General features: G+C 40.5%; 1 protein-coding gene across 1 annotated transcript; it reads right to left on the reverse strand.

Moving 5' to 3' along the window:
- Positions 1-316: 316 nt before the first annotated feature.
- fbl (fibrillarin) lies at positions 317-8,091 on the reverse strand. The gene is made up of 9 exons (XM_036558773.1): positions 7,954-8,091; positions 6,419-6,538; positions 5,947-6,102; positions 5,758-5,852; positions 3,986-4,156; positions 3,762-3,894; positions 2,970-3,082; positions 1,601-1,746; positions 317-1,040 (listed from the first exon to the last, which is right to left on the reverse strand). The coding sequence occupies exons 1-9, from the start codon at positions 7,961-7,963 to the stop codon at positions 1,016-1,018; spliced, it is 969 nt and encodes a 322-aa protein (XP_036414666.1). The 5' UTR covers positions 7,964-8,091; the 3' UTR covers positions 317-1,015.
- Positions 8,092-17,540: the final 9,449 nt, after the last annotated feature.

Consider the following 17,540-nt stretch of genomic DNA (forward strand, 5'->3'; position numbering starts at 1 on the left):
GCTGTATACATCCATACACAACACGTTCTCCACCAGTCTGGAACTAATAGCTAAACTATTTTAGCATGAAATACTTCTATATGGAATTCATGGTCCTAAACAGAACCATTCCCTTTACTAGAGAACCCTTGAAGAACCATCGTTCAGAGTGTACCTTACAGTAGCATGTCTTTGTTTTCCTGACTTAGTCCACCGTTTATTAGCCCTTCATGAAAGAGCAGTAATGCTAATACAGATGACGGGGCTGCTATTTGGAACCAGGCCGTAATCACTCTAGAACAGTACTGGAACGTAAAGAAAGGACACAAAACTCACACCCGCAGAACCAAATGTGTTCATTTAATAAAAAAACAGACCAACATGAAACTGTCAGTCCATACAGTCACATTACCGTCATGTCAGAACACTGACAACCACCTGTGACCAACCTACGATTTAGAAAAGCTGATTCTATATAATCAAAGAAAGCAAAGTTATGATGAAAGCAAGAAATTCACATAAAACAAATGTTTATCACCTCTCGATATACTATATTACATGATAGGATGTGGAAAAACTTTTCCAGTCAAGTTACTCGCACCTTAAAGGAACAGCACGGCCAAACACGCTAACGTGGCTAACAACGAACGGACTGTCAGCTGGTTGATGGCTGCGTAATTAACTGGCGTCCATTTGTCTTCATTTATTGTCAGCAACAGTAGCTTTGACTGAACTGTTCCTTTAAACATTGTGTTTGAACCAAACATTAACTGAGCGAATTCATCAGGAGGCGTCACGGCGGTGAAGAGCCAAACAGCACAATCTGACAGGTTAGCGAAGTAATAAAGTCTCCTGTGGGCATTAAATACAGAATTTGTCGGACATCGGAAGGAAGACAGGACACGCAGCGTAAAAACAAATTCAGCTTAAGCCACAGCAGCGGCCTCATCCTGAAGAATCTGTGTGCGCCCCCTGGTGGCCAAAGCGGGATCAGCAGTAATGGAAAGGTCCAAACAGTACAATCATAAATGTCTCTTTACTTCTTCTGCTTTGCAGGTGGCCTAAAAAGGAGAGGAAGAGAAACATTTAACAGTTAGTTTGGAAGAATTAATGGGGTAAAAATGCATGCAGTAATTCAATGACATCAGGAATTTGGGAATATTAAACAACTAATTAAAAGTGTAAATCCCACCAAAACAAGGCTGGTGTACTGTTTATATTGTGTATACTCTACTACTGTCTATACAGAGCAAAATCAGGCTGTTTGTAAATGTAAAAGCTGATATTTGGGTACAAAACACATCCGGTCAGCGCAGGAAGCAACTCATTTTAAGTAGGAGTAAATTAAATAGAACAGACTGAACTAAAATTCGGTCAATAATGGTAAAAATCTTGTGTTTGAGGCTGTAATGTAAAATGTACTTGAGTATGTTACTGGTGACAAGCTAGACTTCAGCCTGATAAACAATTTCCCTATAATCAGTTTCATAAAAGTGTTGATTATTTGAATCGCTTTACAGTTTAAATCCTCTAAGTTAGTGAACGTGATGCAGCCCTGCTCTCAAATAACTCAGTATTAGTACAAATTGATTTACACTCCCGAGTAACCGGCGATACCGACCTGTAGACGCCCACCACCACGGCGTGGTCTCTCTCGTACGGCTCCAGAGTGAGCTGCTCCTGTGGCTTCATGTTCTCTGCGCTCATCTTCTTCACCTCAGATGCGAACACGGCCTCCGGAGCCGCCGTGGAATCGATACAGTTCGCCTGGTGAGGAGAGAAAACGTTTACTCACCACTGCTGAAGTCCAGACGTCACAGACACAGCTTTAAAGGAACAGTTCACCAAAAAACTTACACACACCACATTAGAGCTGAACGATTCTGGCAAAATGTCTCATTTGGATTTTTCTGACCAATATTGTGATTTAAATTGCAAGTGTTTTCTATAAACTGATGTTTGTATTTTTTTAGCTAAGAAGACCAGCGTATGTTTTTTTGGCTAGAGGCCCTTAACGCACCAGCCTGCCAGTTCATGGTTGTGAGGTCACAGCACACGGATGTTTGGCTGCTTCTGATTCGACAAATTAATCTAAAAGCAGCTCAGAAGCTCCATGTGGTTAGAATAAACTTCCCTACTTGAACCATCTTTAAAAGTGTTATTGACAACAGACTGAAATAAAAATTGCAGCTCTTGCGATTTGAAAAATGAAGCGTTTCAAATTGTGATAATAAAACAATGAATCTATCAACTCTATCCCAGATCAGCCGAGACATGTTTGGTGTTCAAACTTTGCCTCTTTATTTTAGAGACTGGGGCTACAAGGCTACTGGCGCTAACAAACAGTAGAGGTCAATAGTCACCCAAACCTGTTCCGTAAATTGATGTGGTTTAGACTTACTGAGAGCGATAAAAATAAACTAAACTTCACGGTGTAGCTGAGCGCTGCAGGCAGACGCTCTAGAGAACAGGCGCTGTGCTGAACTCCTGCACAATCAGACGTTCACTTTCACTCAATTATGTTTGCAATTGCTGTTATTGCAATTTGTAAAACAAATGTAAACTTACAAATGTTCAAGATTAACTGCTACTTATTAAAAAAATATAAATATCAGAATTTATTGGTATTTAGCGCAACACAAGCGTGTGCCACCTTAATGAAGACCTGGGTGCAGTTAAAGCGGCTGAGGACACTTTTGGGGATGAATTTGCACAACTTGGGTGACTATTGACTTTATTGTTAGCAGTGTTAACTTTGTAGCTCCAGTAGTAAAAATAAGGATGCAAAATCTGGACACTCAGCTGATCTGGTGAACGAGAAAAACTGCATAAATCTGATTTTTCAATGAATTCTTCCCTTAACACAGAGTTACTTCCACACACACAGAAACAGAACAAGCTGAATTATAAAATAAACCTGAGCCCGTTACAGACGTCCGATTTCACCAAGACAAACTCCTCATTAATGGTGTTCTAAGTGGCTGATTTACCTTGATGGAGATGACGAAGTGGCCTCCGTTCTTGAGGAAGTTGTGCGCGTTGAGAGCGACGATTCTCGTCTGGTCTGGCTGAGCAACGTCAGCAAAAATAACATCTACCATACCTGAAAGACACAGCAGCAGAGTTGAGGATCTAAACGACAAAACTACACAGAGCTGTGACGAGAAAAAACATTCTACACTCTTAAAAAGACGGTTCTTCAAGGTTTCTTTAGTTTAAAAAAAAAGGTTCTATTTAAAACCTTTTGCATGAGTGAAGAGTTCTTTGCACTGTGAAAGGGTTCTTTAGACTGATGAGAGAAAGTGCTGTAGATGGTTCCATGTAGAACCTTTTTGAAAAGGATTCTATATAGCACCTAAAAGGGTTCTTCTGTTGTTACGAAGTCAAGCTTGACATAAGAGAAAAACCCTTTTTTTGACATAATACACAGAACCTTTTGCAAAAATATACAATAAAAAACCATCTACAGTACATTCTTCAATATCTGAAGAACCATCTCATGGTACAAAGAACACTGTAATTATGCCAAGGGTTCTTTGAGTGTTCAAGGTTCTATACATAATCATTTTCTTAACTAAAGAACCATCTTTAAGAGTGTATATTAAATGACAATGAAGTTGTAGACTGTAACCTAAAGTTTCAACAAGGTAAACTGTCCAGAAATGACAGAATAACAGTAAATATATTAATACATAATTAAGTTAATTGCCTAATTGAATAATAATCAATAGGCTGATCTATTCTGAATATAATCCTGAGCAGCCGCCGTCCTGCAGACTTACCAACCAGCATGCGGTACTTGTGTGGGTGTCTGGCGTCCTCGATGATGGGGATAATGTTGGTTCTCTTCTTGGCGACGTTCAGTAAGTCTCTCCCGGAGCGGTGAGAAAACTCCACCGCGTACACCAAACCCTCCTGGACAGATAAGATAAACAAACACTGTTACTCAGCTCTGTATCAGACACAGCTGTATTACTAGGTGGAGTAACGGGGTAAGTTGACCCACCGGCCCGACGATGTCAGACACGTGAGACACGGTCGTTCCGGACGCAGCGCCGAGGTACATGACTTTCGCTCCGGGTTTAATGTGGATCTGATCCACTCCACCCAAAATGGCAGCTGCCAGCTTCGAGCGGAACGGGTTCCACGCTCTGTACTCGATCTTCGTTTCCCCTTCCTAAAGATGACAGAAGAAACAGTCAACAGACACATCACTATTATAAACCTTCATAATCCACCAATTTTCCTACATTTCTGCGCATTTATTTTGTTAAAGTTGCACCAAAGTCATTCAGAGTGGTTTGGTGTGAAACGCTTCGTTCTAGAGAGTCAGAACTGTTCACAGTGGTGGTGATGGGAACCAGACGTCCACCTCTAAAAGCTCCTCACAGAAAGTTCCTACATGAAATGGTTATGAATTCACTGCCTGATGACTGAGACACTGTTTTATGATAGTTTAGAGAACTTAAAATCCATTCATGGTGGAGGGATACATGCAGGGCGCTGTGAGGCAAAATAGTCCCCAAAGAAAACTTATTATTTCAGATTTTCCACTATTTTCCATCATCAACATTCATATAAACCCAGAAGACTCGTGTAGGTTCACTGGTGGTTCTGGATAGTAAATAAAATGTCTATATTTGTGTTGTAGTCATGGCGACCCCTGGTTCCTATCACCACCACTGTAAAGACATCTGAACCATTTCACACCAAACCTCTCTGCCTGACCGCTTCACTGCTTTCTTGAAAGACATCTGAGATATTTGAAAATTGACATGGAAAGAATTGACTTGTAGACAATTCTTCATGCACTGCAAACTCTGCACATTTATTTTTCGTAGTTTTGAAATGAATAGTATTAAAGCGTATTACGGTTAATGAGGACTTCCTTTCACTGATCGCGTTTGTTTAAGTGTTCGTTTGCTAAAGGGAACCCTGACTGTTCAGACTTGTATGCTTTAAAATAACATGTTTAATAACATTAAAACACAACATATAAAGCAAAAGGAAATGTTTAGCCTGTTACATAACAAACCCCTCTACTGGTAGACCACCACTGTCGCACTGTGATGTCATATGGTTGCACTAAGACAATCAAACAAGTTCCTCTCTCGGGGAATATCACGTTCTAGCCAAATCTGGAAAGGCTGAAGTAGATATTTGAGTTCAATGATGTTCATCACTCAACGTACAAGACAGAGAGCAAAACAGCAACTACTAGTAGATGGATTTGTCAACTTTTACAAACAAATAAAATATTTTGCTAATATTTGGACACGAACACTTCCAACAGACGGTGCTTCAAGGAGAGAATGGTTTTATATGGAACCATGAACACTCAAAGAACCCTTCGCATGATTAAAGGGTTCTTCGCATGATAAAAGCGTGAAAGGAAAATGTCAGGTAAAGGAAAATGTGCTGTAGATGGTTCTATATAGAACCTTTTTGAAAATGGTTTTATATAGCACCAGAAAGAGTTCTTCTATTGTTACATTGCAAATTTTCCATTGATCTGAAAAACGCTTTCATCATGCAAAGGGTTCTTTGAGTGTTCATGGTTCTATATAGAACCATTTCCTCTACTAAAGAACCTTTGAAGCACCAGATTTAAGAGTGTACATCATATTGAGGCTTACATGTCTTGACAGTCCGGGTTCTTTTAGTGGTAACACTGTTTCCCGAGTACAACTGCGCTACCAGAGCACGAACAGAACCGGACTGTTCTCCTAAGAGACAAACTGACAAAACAATAACAATATCCAGTACAATCAGGCTCACCTCCACACTAATCCTCTTCTCTCCGTACACCGACTCTCCCATCACCATGTTCTTCGTCACCAGCGCGTCCTCCTTACCGCGGCAGATAAACACGCCTGAAGGGTCAAAGGTCGGCGGTCAGTGAAGCACGAGCGACTCACTGGCATTATTATTCATGCAGGCGTTAACAGCTGTTAGCCACACGCTCACCTTCGTGTCTGTGAGGTTCCACTGTGACTTTCTTTCCTCCTCTAAATCCTCCTCGTCCTCCTCCTCCTCCTCTTCCCCCACGGCCTCTGGGGGTCCCTCTGCCGCCACCGCGGCCCCTGAAGCCGCCTTCACCACCCGGAGACCTAAAACCTCCACCTGCAACAAACCAGAGAAAAATTAATAAGAGTGGCTTATGTTGCACATATTTGATTTACGCACAGGATGATGAATATTAGGCTATATAATGTCCATTTTAATCAGAGACATGAATGTTCAGCTATACTGTACTTGTTTTATTCAGTGTGATGCATGTTCAGCTATACTGTACTTGTCTTATTCAGTGTGATGAATGTTCAGCTACACTGTATTTGTTTTAAACAGTGATCAGCACTTTTCTGTGTTCTGACGATAACAAAGTACAAAATGCAAATTAAAGCTGAGTAACTGTGTCAGTGTTGAGGTTCTTCCTCACCTCCTCCTCCCCTTCCTCCTCTGAATCCTCCTCTTCCTCCTCCACGGTCACCTCCACGGCCTCGTCCTCCAAAACCTCCTCCGAAACCTCCACGGCCTCCGCCACCTCGCGGGCTGAATCCTGCAGGGGGGGAATAACTCGGTCAACAACCTGGCAACCCAATTACCAATCCATACGACACTACATCAGTAACAGTGTAATCCCAGTCACTGACACCAACAGATTAACCTTCAAAAGTTAAAAGCGGAAATAATCTTATTACCCAACATTACTTGAGTACAAAAGTTCGCTTTTGTTTGTGAATGTACAAGTTAATAAAAGTAAACATTCTTTGAGTTACTCTAAATCTCTGTATAATACCTTTTAGATGAATGGGTTCTTCTGAAATACGGAGGCGGAGAAAAAAATACAAAATAAAAGACTTCTGTATTTGAGCAAAACTATAGACACTCTTGGTATAATATTACTTGAGTAAATGTACTAGATTTCTACATGAATACTCCTCTACAGTATTCTCCACAAAGTACTACGTTTAAAGTACTTCTGAGCTACTGTAGATCTTGCATAACATTTTTAATAAGGTGATTAAGCTGCTTGAGTTTGAGAACTGAGAATAATCACTTTTACAATTATACAAAAACTAAAGTACCGTTACTTTTGATATTTACAATCACAGGCAAGTAATTTAACAAATGTATTTAGACTTTTACTCAAGTATATAAGTATTTTATTTTGTACTTTTTTCTTTCATCAGTGCTGAATATTCAGTTGCACTTAACAGAACTTGTTCATGAAAATAATAGATACCAACACTAAAGTCAGCTGAGAGTACTCAATCATGCGCAACTACACAATATTTATAATAACTAAAGTACTGTTACTTTTGATCCTTTGGTACAATCAAACAAGTATTACTGCTCTTTTACTCAGGGAGAAAGAGAAATAGAGTACTGGAGTAATGTTTTCCCAATACTATTTCTATATGTACTTAAATACAAATGTACTGTACTTTAAAATCATTGCAAATGAATGGAGGCAACAGAGAAACACTGAAGCTGCTGTTATGGTGGTGAATGGAGTTTAGCACATGTGGCCCACAGCGTGGAGACTTACAGACCCTCAGAGTGGACACAGAAACAAACACAACCAGCTCAGGGCTAAATTAACCCCACATTTAACTACTAAACTCAGCTAGAAGCGCTTAGACTAAGAAATTAAACGCCTTTTAGGATTAAATACAGCGGTTAATGTTGCTGCCACTCCAGCTGCGCCCACATGGCATAAAGAGCGCTGCACTATAAGGATCTGCGCCTCTAACTGAACCCACTTAAATATGATTTAAAGACGATTTCAACGACCTAACATGTTTCCCATCCTTTAAACGCCCCGTTAAAGTCTTTTAAAATAACTTAAAAGCGGGTTCGCATTAGCTGCAGCGCTAACTCGGCTAAGATGACCCATTTAAATCCACAGTCCAGGCTTTTCTTTCACTCCAGGCTGAATGTAAACACGTGTGAGTGTAAACAGATACTCACCGGGCTTCATCTTCACTCTGGATCTGTATTAAACTGTGTTTATTAGAGATTAATCTGCGCTTTTCCTGCAGCCGCTCCGCCGCAACGCCACCGGATTCAGTTCAGCGCTGCCACCACGTGTGAAACACGGACCTTTTCCCAGCGTGCACCGCGCTCTGTAGGGTTTCACGCCGCCCACTAGCGGTGGCTGAGCGCAGGTGCCCGTCTAATCCGCACGCGCGCTCCCTTCGTAGGGCACTTAGAAGGGAGCACCCTCGCCGCGGCCATTTTGTAGCGTCATTCCGAGGTGAAGTGCTTGAAAACAGTCGTAACTGACTAATGGGGTCCCCATTTTTGGACACTTTTACTCTAAAAATGCTTTTTAATAGATTAAATATGTTTAAATATTTAAATGTAAGATGTAAAATGCAAATTTTGGATGTCTTTTAATGTCTAACCAGGGGGCAAATGATGAAAATTAGCCTCTTTTACAGCTCTGTTGATATGGTTTATTAATGGGAACTGCAAATAAATAAATAAAATTAATGTACACTCATGAATTTATACTGTAAAAATATTTATCCTGTACCAGTTGTATGAAAAGCGTAAGTATCTTACATTGCAATGCTATTACACATTATAATAGTTTTACAGTATTCCTATTATAAATATATGCAACACAAATTAAGGTGCTAAACATATTTAATTGTGCCAGTTTTGGAATAATTTAATATATGCCCCTATATGCACATACACTATAGAGAGAAAAATATTGGGACACATCTCTTATTTATTAGGGGTTTCAGCCACACACACTGCTAACAGGTGGATTAAATTAAGCACTTAGTCTTGCAGTCTCGATAGATAAACACTCGCAGTAGAGGGTCGTACTGAACAGCTCAGTGACTTTAAACATGCCACAAGTCTGTTTATGAAATTTCTGTCCTGCTAGATCTGCCCTAGACAACTGTAAGTGCTATTAATGTGAAATGGAAGCGTCTAGGAGCAACAACAGCTCAGCCATGAAGCGGTAGACCACGCAAACGTCCACGCTGTCCACAAATTAAAACTCTAAAACGCAGAAGAGGAAATCATATATAAACAGGATCCAGAAATGCTGCCACCTTCTCTGGGCCTGAGCTCATTTAAAATGGACTGTTGGGAAATGGAAAAATGTCCTGTGGTCCAATGAATCAACATTTGAAATCCTTTTTGGAAATCATGGACACTGTGTCCTCTGGGCTAAAGACCACTCAGCTTGTTATCGGTGCACAGTTCAAAAGCCAGTATTCATGATGGTATAGGGGGCATTAGTGCACATGGCATGGGTGATGTGCACATCTGTGAAGGCACCATTAATGCTGAACGATATATACATGTTTTGGAAACATATGCTGCCATCCAGACGACGTCTTTTTCAGGGCCTTGATTATTTCAGCAAGACAATGCAAAACCACATTCTGCATGTATTACAGCAGCATTGCTCCGTATTAAAAGAGTCCAGGAGCTAAACTGACCTGCCTGTAGTCCAGACCTGTCACCACTGATTTGGTGCATTATGAAATAAAAAAAAAAACAAAGAAGACCCTGAACTGTTGAGCAGCTGAAATCCTGTATCAAACAAGAACAGCAAAACATTTCACTTTCTAAACTACAGCAGTGTCTCCTCAGTTCCCAAACACCTACAGGGTGCTGTTAAAGAAGAGGTGATGAAACACAGTGGTAAACAGGCCCCCGTCCCAACTTCTTTGGAACGTCTTATTGGCATCAAATTCAAAATGGGCAAATATTTTTCAAAAAACAAAAAAATTCTCAGTTTCAACATTTGATATGTTGTCTTTGTAGTATTTTTCTTTCAAAATATGGTTTACATGATTTGCACATCATTGCATTCTATTTTTATTTACATTCTGCACAACTTCCCAACTTTTTTGGAAATGGGCTTATACATATATATATTACAAACTTGATATATATATATACATATATATATATGTATATATATATATTGAAATATATGTGGCAATATAGTTCTTTGCATGAGTTAACACAAAATACACTTGCATAATACATAAAGATTTACTTTTTCAATGCTCAGTGTATATTTGTGTTTTTTTACATTTAATATACACTACATCAATTGGAACAGTGAAATATGACTGTTTTTAATAATACAATAGTACATAAATCCACTAAATAGACTCAATATGAAATGAAATGAAGAACCAACTGTAAACAAAAAGAGTTCTTTTTTAATGTAAATGTATCCACAACGTGTCAGAATGACCATCAGTACTTCTGAACGAGACTCTGAGAGCAGGTCCAGCTGGAAAAGACAGTGTCCTGAGTGATTGCGTAATTCCCAGAAGGTTGCTAGGATGTTGCTAGATGGATGTCATGGTGTTCCTGGTGGTCACTGTGTTGCTAGGTCATTGCTATGGTACCCAAGGTGGTTGCTAGGGTGTTCCCAGGTGGTTGCTATGGTATTCCAGGTGGTTGCTCAGTGGTTGTAGACATACACACATAGATGCCGCATTGGCCGCTGGACCATGCGTCAAAGTCGCCACCATATTGGTCTGGGCAGCTTGTCATAACTCTCAGAAGGTTGCTAGGGTGTTGCTAGGTGTTTGTTATGTGATCTCTGATGGTTGCTAGGGTGTTGCTTTTAGTTTGCTATGCGATCTCTGGTGGTTGCTAGGGTGTTGCTAGGTGCTTGCTATGAGATCTCTGGCTGTTGCTAGGGTGTTGCTAGGTGTTTGCTATTTTGTCTCTGGTGGTTGCTAGGATGTTGCTAGATGATTGCTATGGGATCTCTGGTGGTTGCAAGGGTGTTCCTAGGTGTTTGCTATGGGATGTCTGGCAGTTGCTAGGGTGTTGCTAGGTGCTTGCTATGGGATCTTTGGTGGTTGCAAGGGTGTTGCTAGGTGTTTGCTATGGGATCTCTGGCGGTTACTAGGGTGTTGCTAGGTGTTTGCTATGGGGTCTCTGGTGGTTGCTAGGATGTTGCTAGGTGATTGCTATGGGATCTTTGTCGGTTGCAAGGGTGTTGCTAGGTGTTTGCTATGGGATCTTTGGTGGCAGCTGCAAGGGTGTTGCTAGGTGTTTGCTATGGGGTCTCTGGTGGTTGCTAGGGTGTTGCTAGGTGATTGCTATGGGATCTCTGGCAGTTGCAAGTGTTGCTAGGTATTTGTAATGGGATGTCTGGCGGTTGCAAGGGTGTTGCTAAGTGTTTGCTCTGGGATCTCTGGCAGATTGGTAGGGTGTTGCTAAGTGTTTGCTATGGGATCTCTGGCAGTTGCTAGGGTGTTGCTAAGTGTTTGCTATGGGATCTCTGGTGGTTGCTAGGGTGTTGCTAAGTGTTTGCTATGGGATCTCTGGCGGATTGGTAGGGTGTTGCTAGGTGATTGCTATGGGATCTCTGGCGGTTGCTAGGGTGTTGCTAAGTGTTTGCTATGGGATATCTGGTGGTTGCTAGGGTGTTACTAGGTGCTTGCTATAGGATATCTGGTGGTTGCTAGGTGTTTGCTAGCTGATTCAATTATATAATGATACCCTAGCTAGCTGCTTGGGAGTTGCTCGGTGAGTGTAGTGGTGTTCCAGGTGGTTACTATTTCATCCCACATGGTTAACAGGATGATGTAATATAAGTGAGATTTACATTCTTTTCCCCACAGAGGTTCATCATTCATTTCTATGGGGAAAAAAATCATAATTTAGTGATTGTATTTTTTCATTGCATGAAAACTGCATGTCTGATCAAAAAGCTGTATACAAGCACACTATTCCTGATCAGACTGAACGTTCCATAGTTGCAATCTTCAAAACTGCGGGATGAGTTAGTGGACAGAAATCTGGCAGATAAATAATAATAATAGGAGGAAGAATATATTGTTGGATAACACTAAACACAGCAGTGTTTATAGTGTGTATTTATTATTTACAGCACATTTCAGTTTCCCCGCTTGAACACAGGTGGTTAGACTGATGGCTGTCAGGTGTGTTACTGCAGGGTAAACTCTGAGTGGTGGAGGTGAAACAGCAGCAGCACAGCTGGAAATCAAATAAAAGAAGTTTTATAAATCGGACAGTAGGAGAGATCTGCTTTGTGGAGATATTTGCAGGACTATGAACATTGAAGATGTTGATCATGTTGATGATGGAAAAATAGTGGAAAATCTGAAATAATATGTTTTCTTTCGGGACTATTTTGCCTCACAGCACCCTGCTTATTATGTATCCCTCCACCATGAATGGAGTTTAAGGCCAAAATTTTCTCAAAACTATCATAAAACAGTGTCTCAGTCATCAGGCAGTGAATTCATAACAATTTCATGTAGGAACTTTCTGTGAGGGAGCTTTTAGAAGTGGACGTCTGGTTCCCATCACCACCACTGTGAACAGTTCTGACTCTGTAAGTTTCTCTAGAACGAAGCGTTTCACACCAAACCACTCTGAATGTAATATACGGAATATAGTGATAATAAACTGTAGGATGAGCATGAATGAAGTACAAAACTTGACTCAGCTACATATTTAATTCTTGCTTCATGATTGCAGTTTCCTACAGTTAGTCTTCAGTGTTTTTACTGTTTTCTGAACTGTTGCTTTTTAAAGTGTTTCTCCAGTTTCGGTGAGTCTTGCCAAATTCCTTACAGGAATTCACTCGCCATCTTAGTAACACCACCGGGCAGTTATTCCAGCCTTACAAGACCAGGCTCCTCTCTCTGAATGGTGAGAGGCCAAAATCCTCGAAACTGAAGGTCAAGTTACAACCAAGTCAATGATAAAATTTGACAAAAAATCATAAATATTTTGTAGCATTTAGCTAAATAATGCACAATGCATGATTTTTTGGGTGGTTCTGGCTACTGCGCCTGCGCAGATCTCCATAACAACTGGGGCTTTCCCTGCCCTTGCTGTAACCAGCAAGCTGATTGGCTCCTTTTTTCATAAAGGGCGGGACTTTCTCTGTAAACAGCCGTCATGTTGAGCGTTACGAGATTTCCCATTCATATTTCAATGAGCCACCGTCTCCTCCTCCTTTATAACGTCTCTGGTCTAGCTAATACAGCTGATGCACATAAGAATGAAACACAAGTACATGTCTGTCTGTGTCTGATTGTTGGTAAAATTAGCTAAGGTAGCACTAATGTTAGTGAAGTTAATAACTAGATTAACAAAGCTGCCATCTAGCAAACATTAGCAAGTCAGCTAACAATATGAATGTTATTAATAATGAAAATATCAGCGCCGTCGGAAAACCAAACATTGTATCTCCATCCAGCTACTGTTTACACTCTTTCAGTACAATCACAACAGTCAGTTTCATCTGCTTATGAGGGTCTGAATCACAACTGACATTACGAAATGTTTTCCGCACATTGCGTGCAGTTATATATTTCCAAATCCCCAAATCCTACATAGTGTTGCTTTAACAGGTTTCAAGCTTAAAGACTTTGTAATTGAGTTATAATTTTCAGTGATCTACACTTCTGCAGCAAGAAAAAAACTCAAAAACAAGGTCCGTGTCGATGTTTAGGTCTCAAATTATGCTAAAATCAACATTACACTGATGAAGATGTGATGACAGTAGTAGATAATTCACTCACATCCTCAGAGACGCTCCTTCACCAGTTTAGACTGAGTTCTCTCTGATTCTCTTTCAGTCAGCAGATTCATCCACTCGGAGAGGAAGCACAACCTAAGCTACAAAATTGTTCTTATTTCCATCAGAGAGGTCTTCAGATCCCCAAAACATACGTAGTGCAGCTTTAATACTATACTCAAATGAAAGTATTTTTCCCTGTAACTCTGTTATCAGATAAATGGAAATGTTGTCTTTCTGTGTGCGAATGTTGTTGAGCTGCTAGTGAGCAATGAGGGGTAAAGGGGGAGGGGTGAGAACCCCCTGCTGTGAAAAAATATTCACACCTCTATACAAAGATAAAACAAGAGAAAATGAACACCTGCAGCTTTCTTCATATCAAACAATCCTGCATTACTGACACAATAAACAGCATTTACACTCAATAACAGCATTTTTATAGATGTTGTTCCCTCAGCTATGAACCCAAAAGCCAGTTTGCTTCCAGTTTTGTTAACCATACAGATTTCAATTAAAATGTGTCCACTGTTATTGAAGAAGTAAAGGCATAGTTCAGCTGAGGGAGCTTCAAAACAGCGGAAATATATTTTAGCATTTAGCCTTTTATGGCTACTGTGAAAAAGAGAAGTATGAAGTATATGAAGTGTAGTAAAACTAATTGCAGTAATAAAAATGATGTACATTCTGTGTACATGCTGTTCTTTCACTTCAGCATATGAGACTGAGGAAATAAACAAATGACTCCAGATACTAATCCAGGTTTCTTTATTTAAGATAATGGTCTACGAAAGGTTTATCGATGGTGTTGCACAGCCCATCAGCAGGCTACAGTCCATGTCAATGAAAACTGTGTTACTGTGTAAGGCCAGTAGGGGGCGTCCTTTCCTTACACAATAAATAAACAAACCTATAACTTGCATATGTGTTAGAGCACGTTAACACATCTGAGATTCGCTCAGAGGTGTGATGAGTGATGGGCCGCTGCTCGGCTTAAAGCACAGGATGGACGGAACATCTGAAATCAGACCTACGTTTTAAACCTACAAAAGCAATTATACAAGCACAACACAACGCGTGAACATTAGACACATGACGTACGCGGCGTTAATACTGACTAAAGTAAACAAATCCATGCCGAAAGTGCCTTAATTTATTACACCTGTAATGCCTAAAACAGCTCATCTAAAAATGTAATTAGTTAATGAGGCCTAAAACAGCATCTGATACTAAACTCTCTCCAGAGATTGTCTTGTGAAATCAGTACGGCCCAGAATGACTTTACCTAGACCTAAAGTTTAGTTTTTGTTTTTTTTTGTAAAGCATCACTTTAAATAGCAGAATAAGCATCAGTGCACGCAGGGATGTGGGGAGTGGGGGGGCTGAGGGGGCTGCAGCATCCCCAGATATCAGGATTGTGATGACTAAAATAATAATAGTAGTAAATCGTTCTGAACTTCCTAATAATTTGAGTGTAGTTAAGAAATAAATGCTAGGTTTAGAGTTTATATTTGTATATTTTATTTATATATCTATTATATATATTCAAAATCTGGAGTAGCCCTGCATTGTTTAAGTGAAGGCCGTATTTTCATTACCAAAAACTGTCGCGTCGCTAAAACACACGCAGCTCGAGATTTAAAGGAATCTTGAAAACTTATTAGGCCAGTTCTGATACTGCTGTTAGTCCCTAATACTGTTCTTAAACCTAAAAATAATCATCTATCATAATAATGAAGCTTCACATTTTGTGCGTTTCAGTGTTAAATTTCACCTGACTGTGAACATCACATAATCAGCTGCTGCGCCCCATTTCAACAATCTGATTGGTCGCCACTCAGCTCATTTGCATAAAGTTCGTCCAGAACGAGAGAGCAGAGTGATGTGTGTCAGTGGTCGTTTATATGTATATATTGTCACCTCATTATGGCGCTGTGTGACATGTTCTGATGCAAATTAGCAAAAAATAGATATGACGTCATCGTTCACGTCACATATATGCTATTTAAAATTACAGCACCCCAACTTAAAACACCTTCCCGCATCCCTGAGTGCACGTATCTGCCAGACCAGCAGTCTGAATTAACGCCCTCTTAAAGCGACAGTTCAGCAAAAAATCGAATTTTCCCTCACTAACCTCAAATGTCGTCAATCAGCCGAGGCGTGTTTGGCGTCTGAAGTTTGCTTCGTTTAGTTTTAGCACTGGAGCTAAAAGGCTAGTGTAGCCAACATGAGCCTGCTAGAAAAACCAGCATAGACCAGCATGGCTGGTCACCAGCAAAACCAGTATATCATCGCTGTCCAAAGCAAAACTCCAAAATGCAACTTTACAGGAGAGGGCAAAATGTTCATCATTTTTAATGTTGATGTAAAGAGATTTTATTTGAGGCAATTTTGGAGCATTTCTATTGGTCTGTTCATCATGAAATTTTCACACGATGTAAAGGGCATCTGAGCTGAGCTCAAATTATGCAGTAAACTAAAAATTGCAAAAAATGAGATTTTTTGACAGTGACTATATGTTGTATTTTACATGCTGGTATGGTGGTCAACCAGCATGCCTATACTGGTTGACCAGCTAAACCTGCACCAGAGCAGCATATGCGAAGCTCAGAATTACTTCATTTTAACCCCCATGTTCAGGCTACAAATTCAAGAACCAGTGTCTTCATAAAAGCATTAGAATTGTTAAAGTATTCAGTTAGTGTTAATGATATGAGTGATAACTTTAACGTTTATGATGAATTTACCTTCTCGAAACAGACAACTTTATGGACAGTATCACAGATATAACCAACTGTTGCATCGGTGTGTTGATTGATCTAAAGCTAACACTGCTATAATCTCATTTTAAAGTAGAGAAGTGTTAATGCGTGACTGATGCGGCCGGCGCACTGCACAGAAGTGTAAAACTGTATCCACTCATACTGCTTTGTGTCTGTGCTGTTATCCGGTGTCGACCAGAGGAGGATGGGTTCCCCTTTTGAGTCTGGTTGCTCTCGAGGTTTCTTCCTCCTGTTGAGGGGTTGAAAATTCTGAGATACAGACTTTAATCGAATGCATTATTTAAGCTTATACACCGTGATTAGCCTGGCGCTTACTCCAATAGACTTGATTATGTGGTTTCTGGCACTGTATGACTCACTGTTACCTACAAACATGGACTCAAGTACAGACAACATTGGTATCAGAAGTGGGATAGCACCCCTCCCAGTGGTGGGGAAAGCACTGCAAGACTTCACGGAAAAGACGGCCTGGTGAGACTTGACGACAGAGCAAACGAGAAAAAATTCATGTTTCAAGATGTTTGCTACTGTTTTAAGCTATGCTAACCCTGCTAAAAAAAGGACTAACCTGGTGCAGGTTTAGCTGGTCACCTAGTATGGTCATTCTGGTTGACCAGCATACCAGCATCCAAAACACAACATATGTTGGTTCAGCATATGAACATTGCTGCTCGCCGTCAACTGTAATAAAATAAAGTACAAATTCTCTACTTTTAAATAAGAGTGTAGTAGTATTAGCTTTAGCGTGATCAAAAAAGACACAGTACTTGGTTTAATCTGTAAAACTGGCCATAAAGTTTTCTGTTTTGAGAAGGTAAATACTACAGGGACCTGCTACTGGCTGGCTGTTTAAATGTCATTGTTTGGTAGCGTAAAGATGTGTGGTGTGTTATTTGTGGTATATTGTGTCTGGGGGTGTGGGTGTGTTGTGTTGTGGCTGGTGGTAACCTCCCCAGTGATTTATGTGCCTTTTTACGCTGAGGCTACATTGGTGTCAGAAGTGGGACAGCAACCCTCCCAGTGGTCTGGAGTGGCACGACACTTCAAAGAAGAGAGGCAGAGTCCAGTGAAACACCATGATGGTGGGGACAGCACTGCAAAACTCCCCTGGGAAGACTGGTGGAACTTGATGGCAGAGCCGATGCTCTGGGCCGACTGCAGCGTGGACGGCGGGGCTCAAGCGCTCAAGCGGGACTCACACCTGCATTAATGGTGCAGTG

Source organism: Colossoma macropomum, unplaced genomic scaffold (genome assembly GCF_904425465.1).
Source record: "Colossoma macropomum unplaced genomic scaffold, Colossoma_macropomum, whole genome shotgun sequence".
Lineage (NCBI taxonomy): Eukaryota > Metazoa > Chordata > Actinopteri > Characiformes > Serrasalmidae > Colossoma > Colossoma macropomum.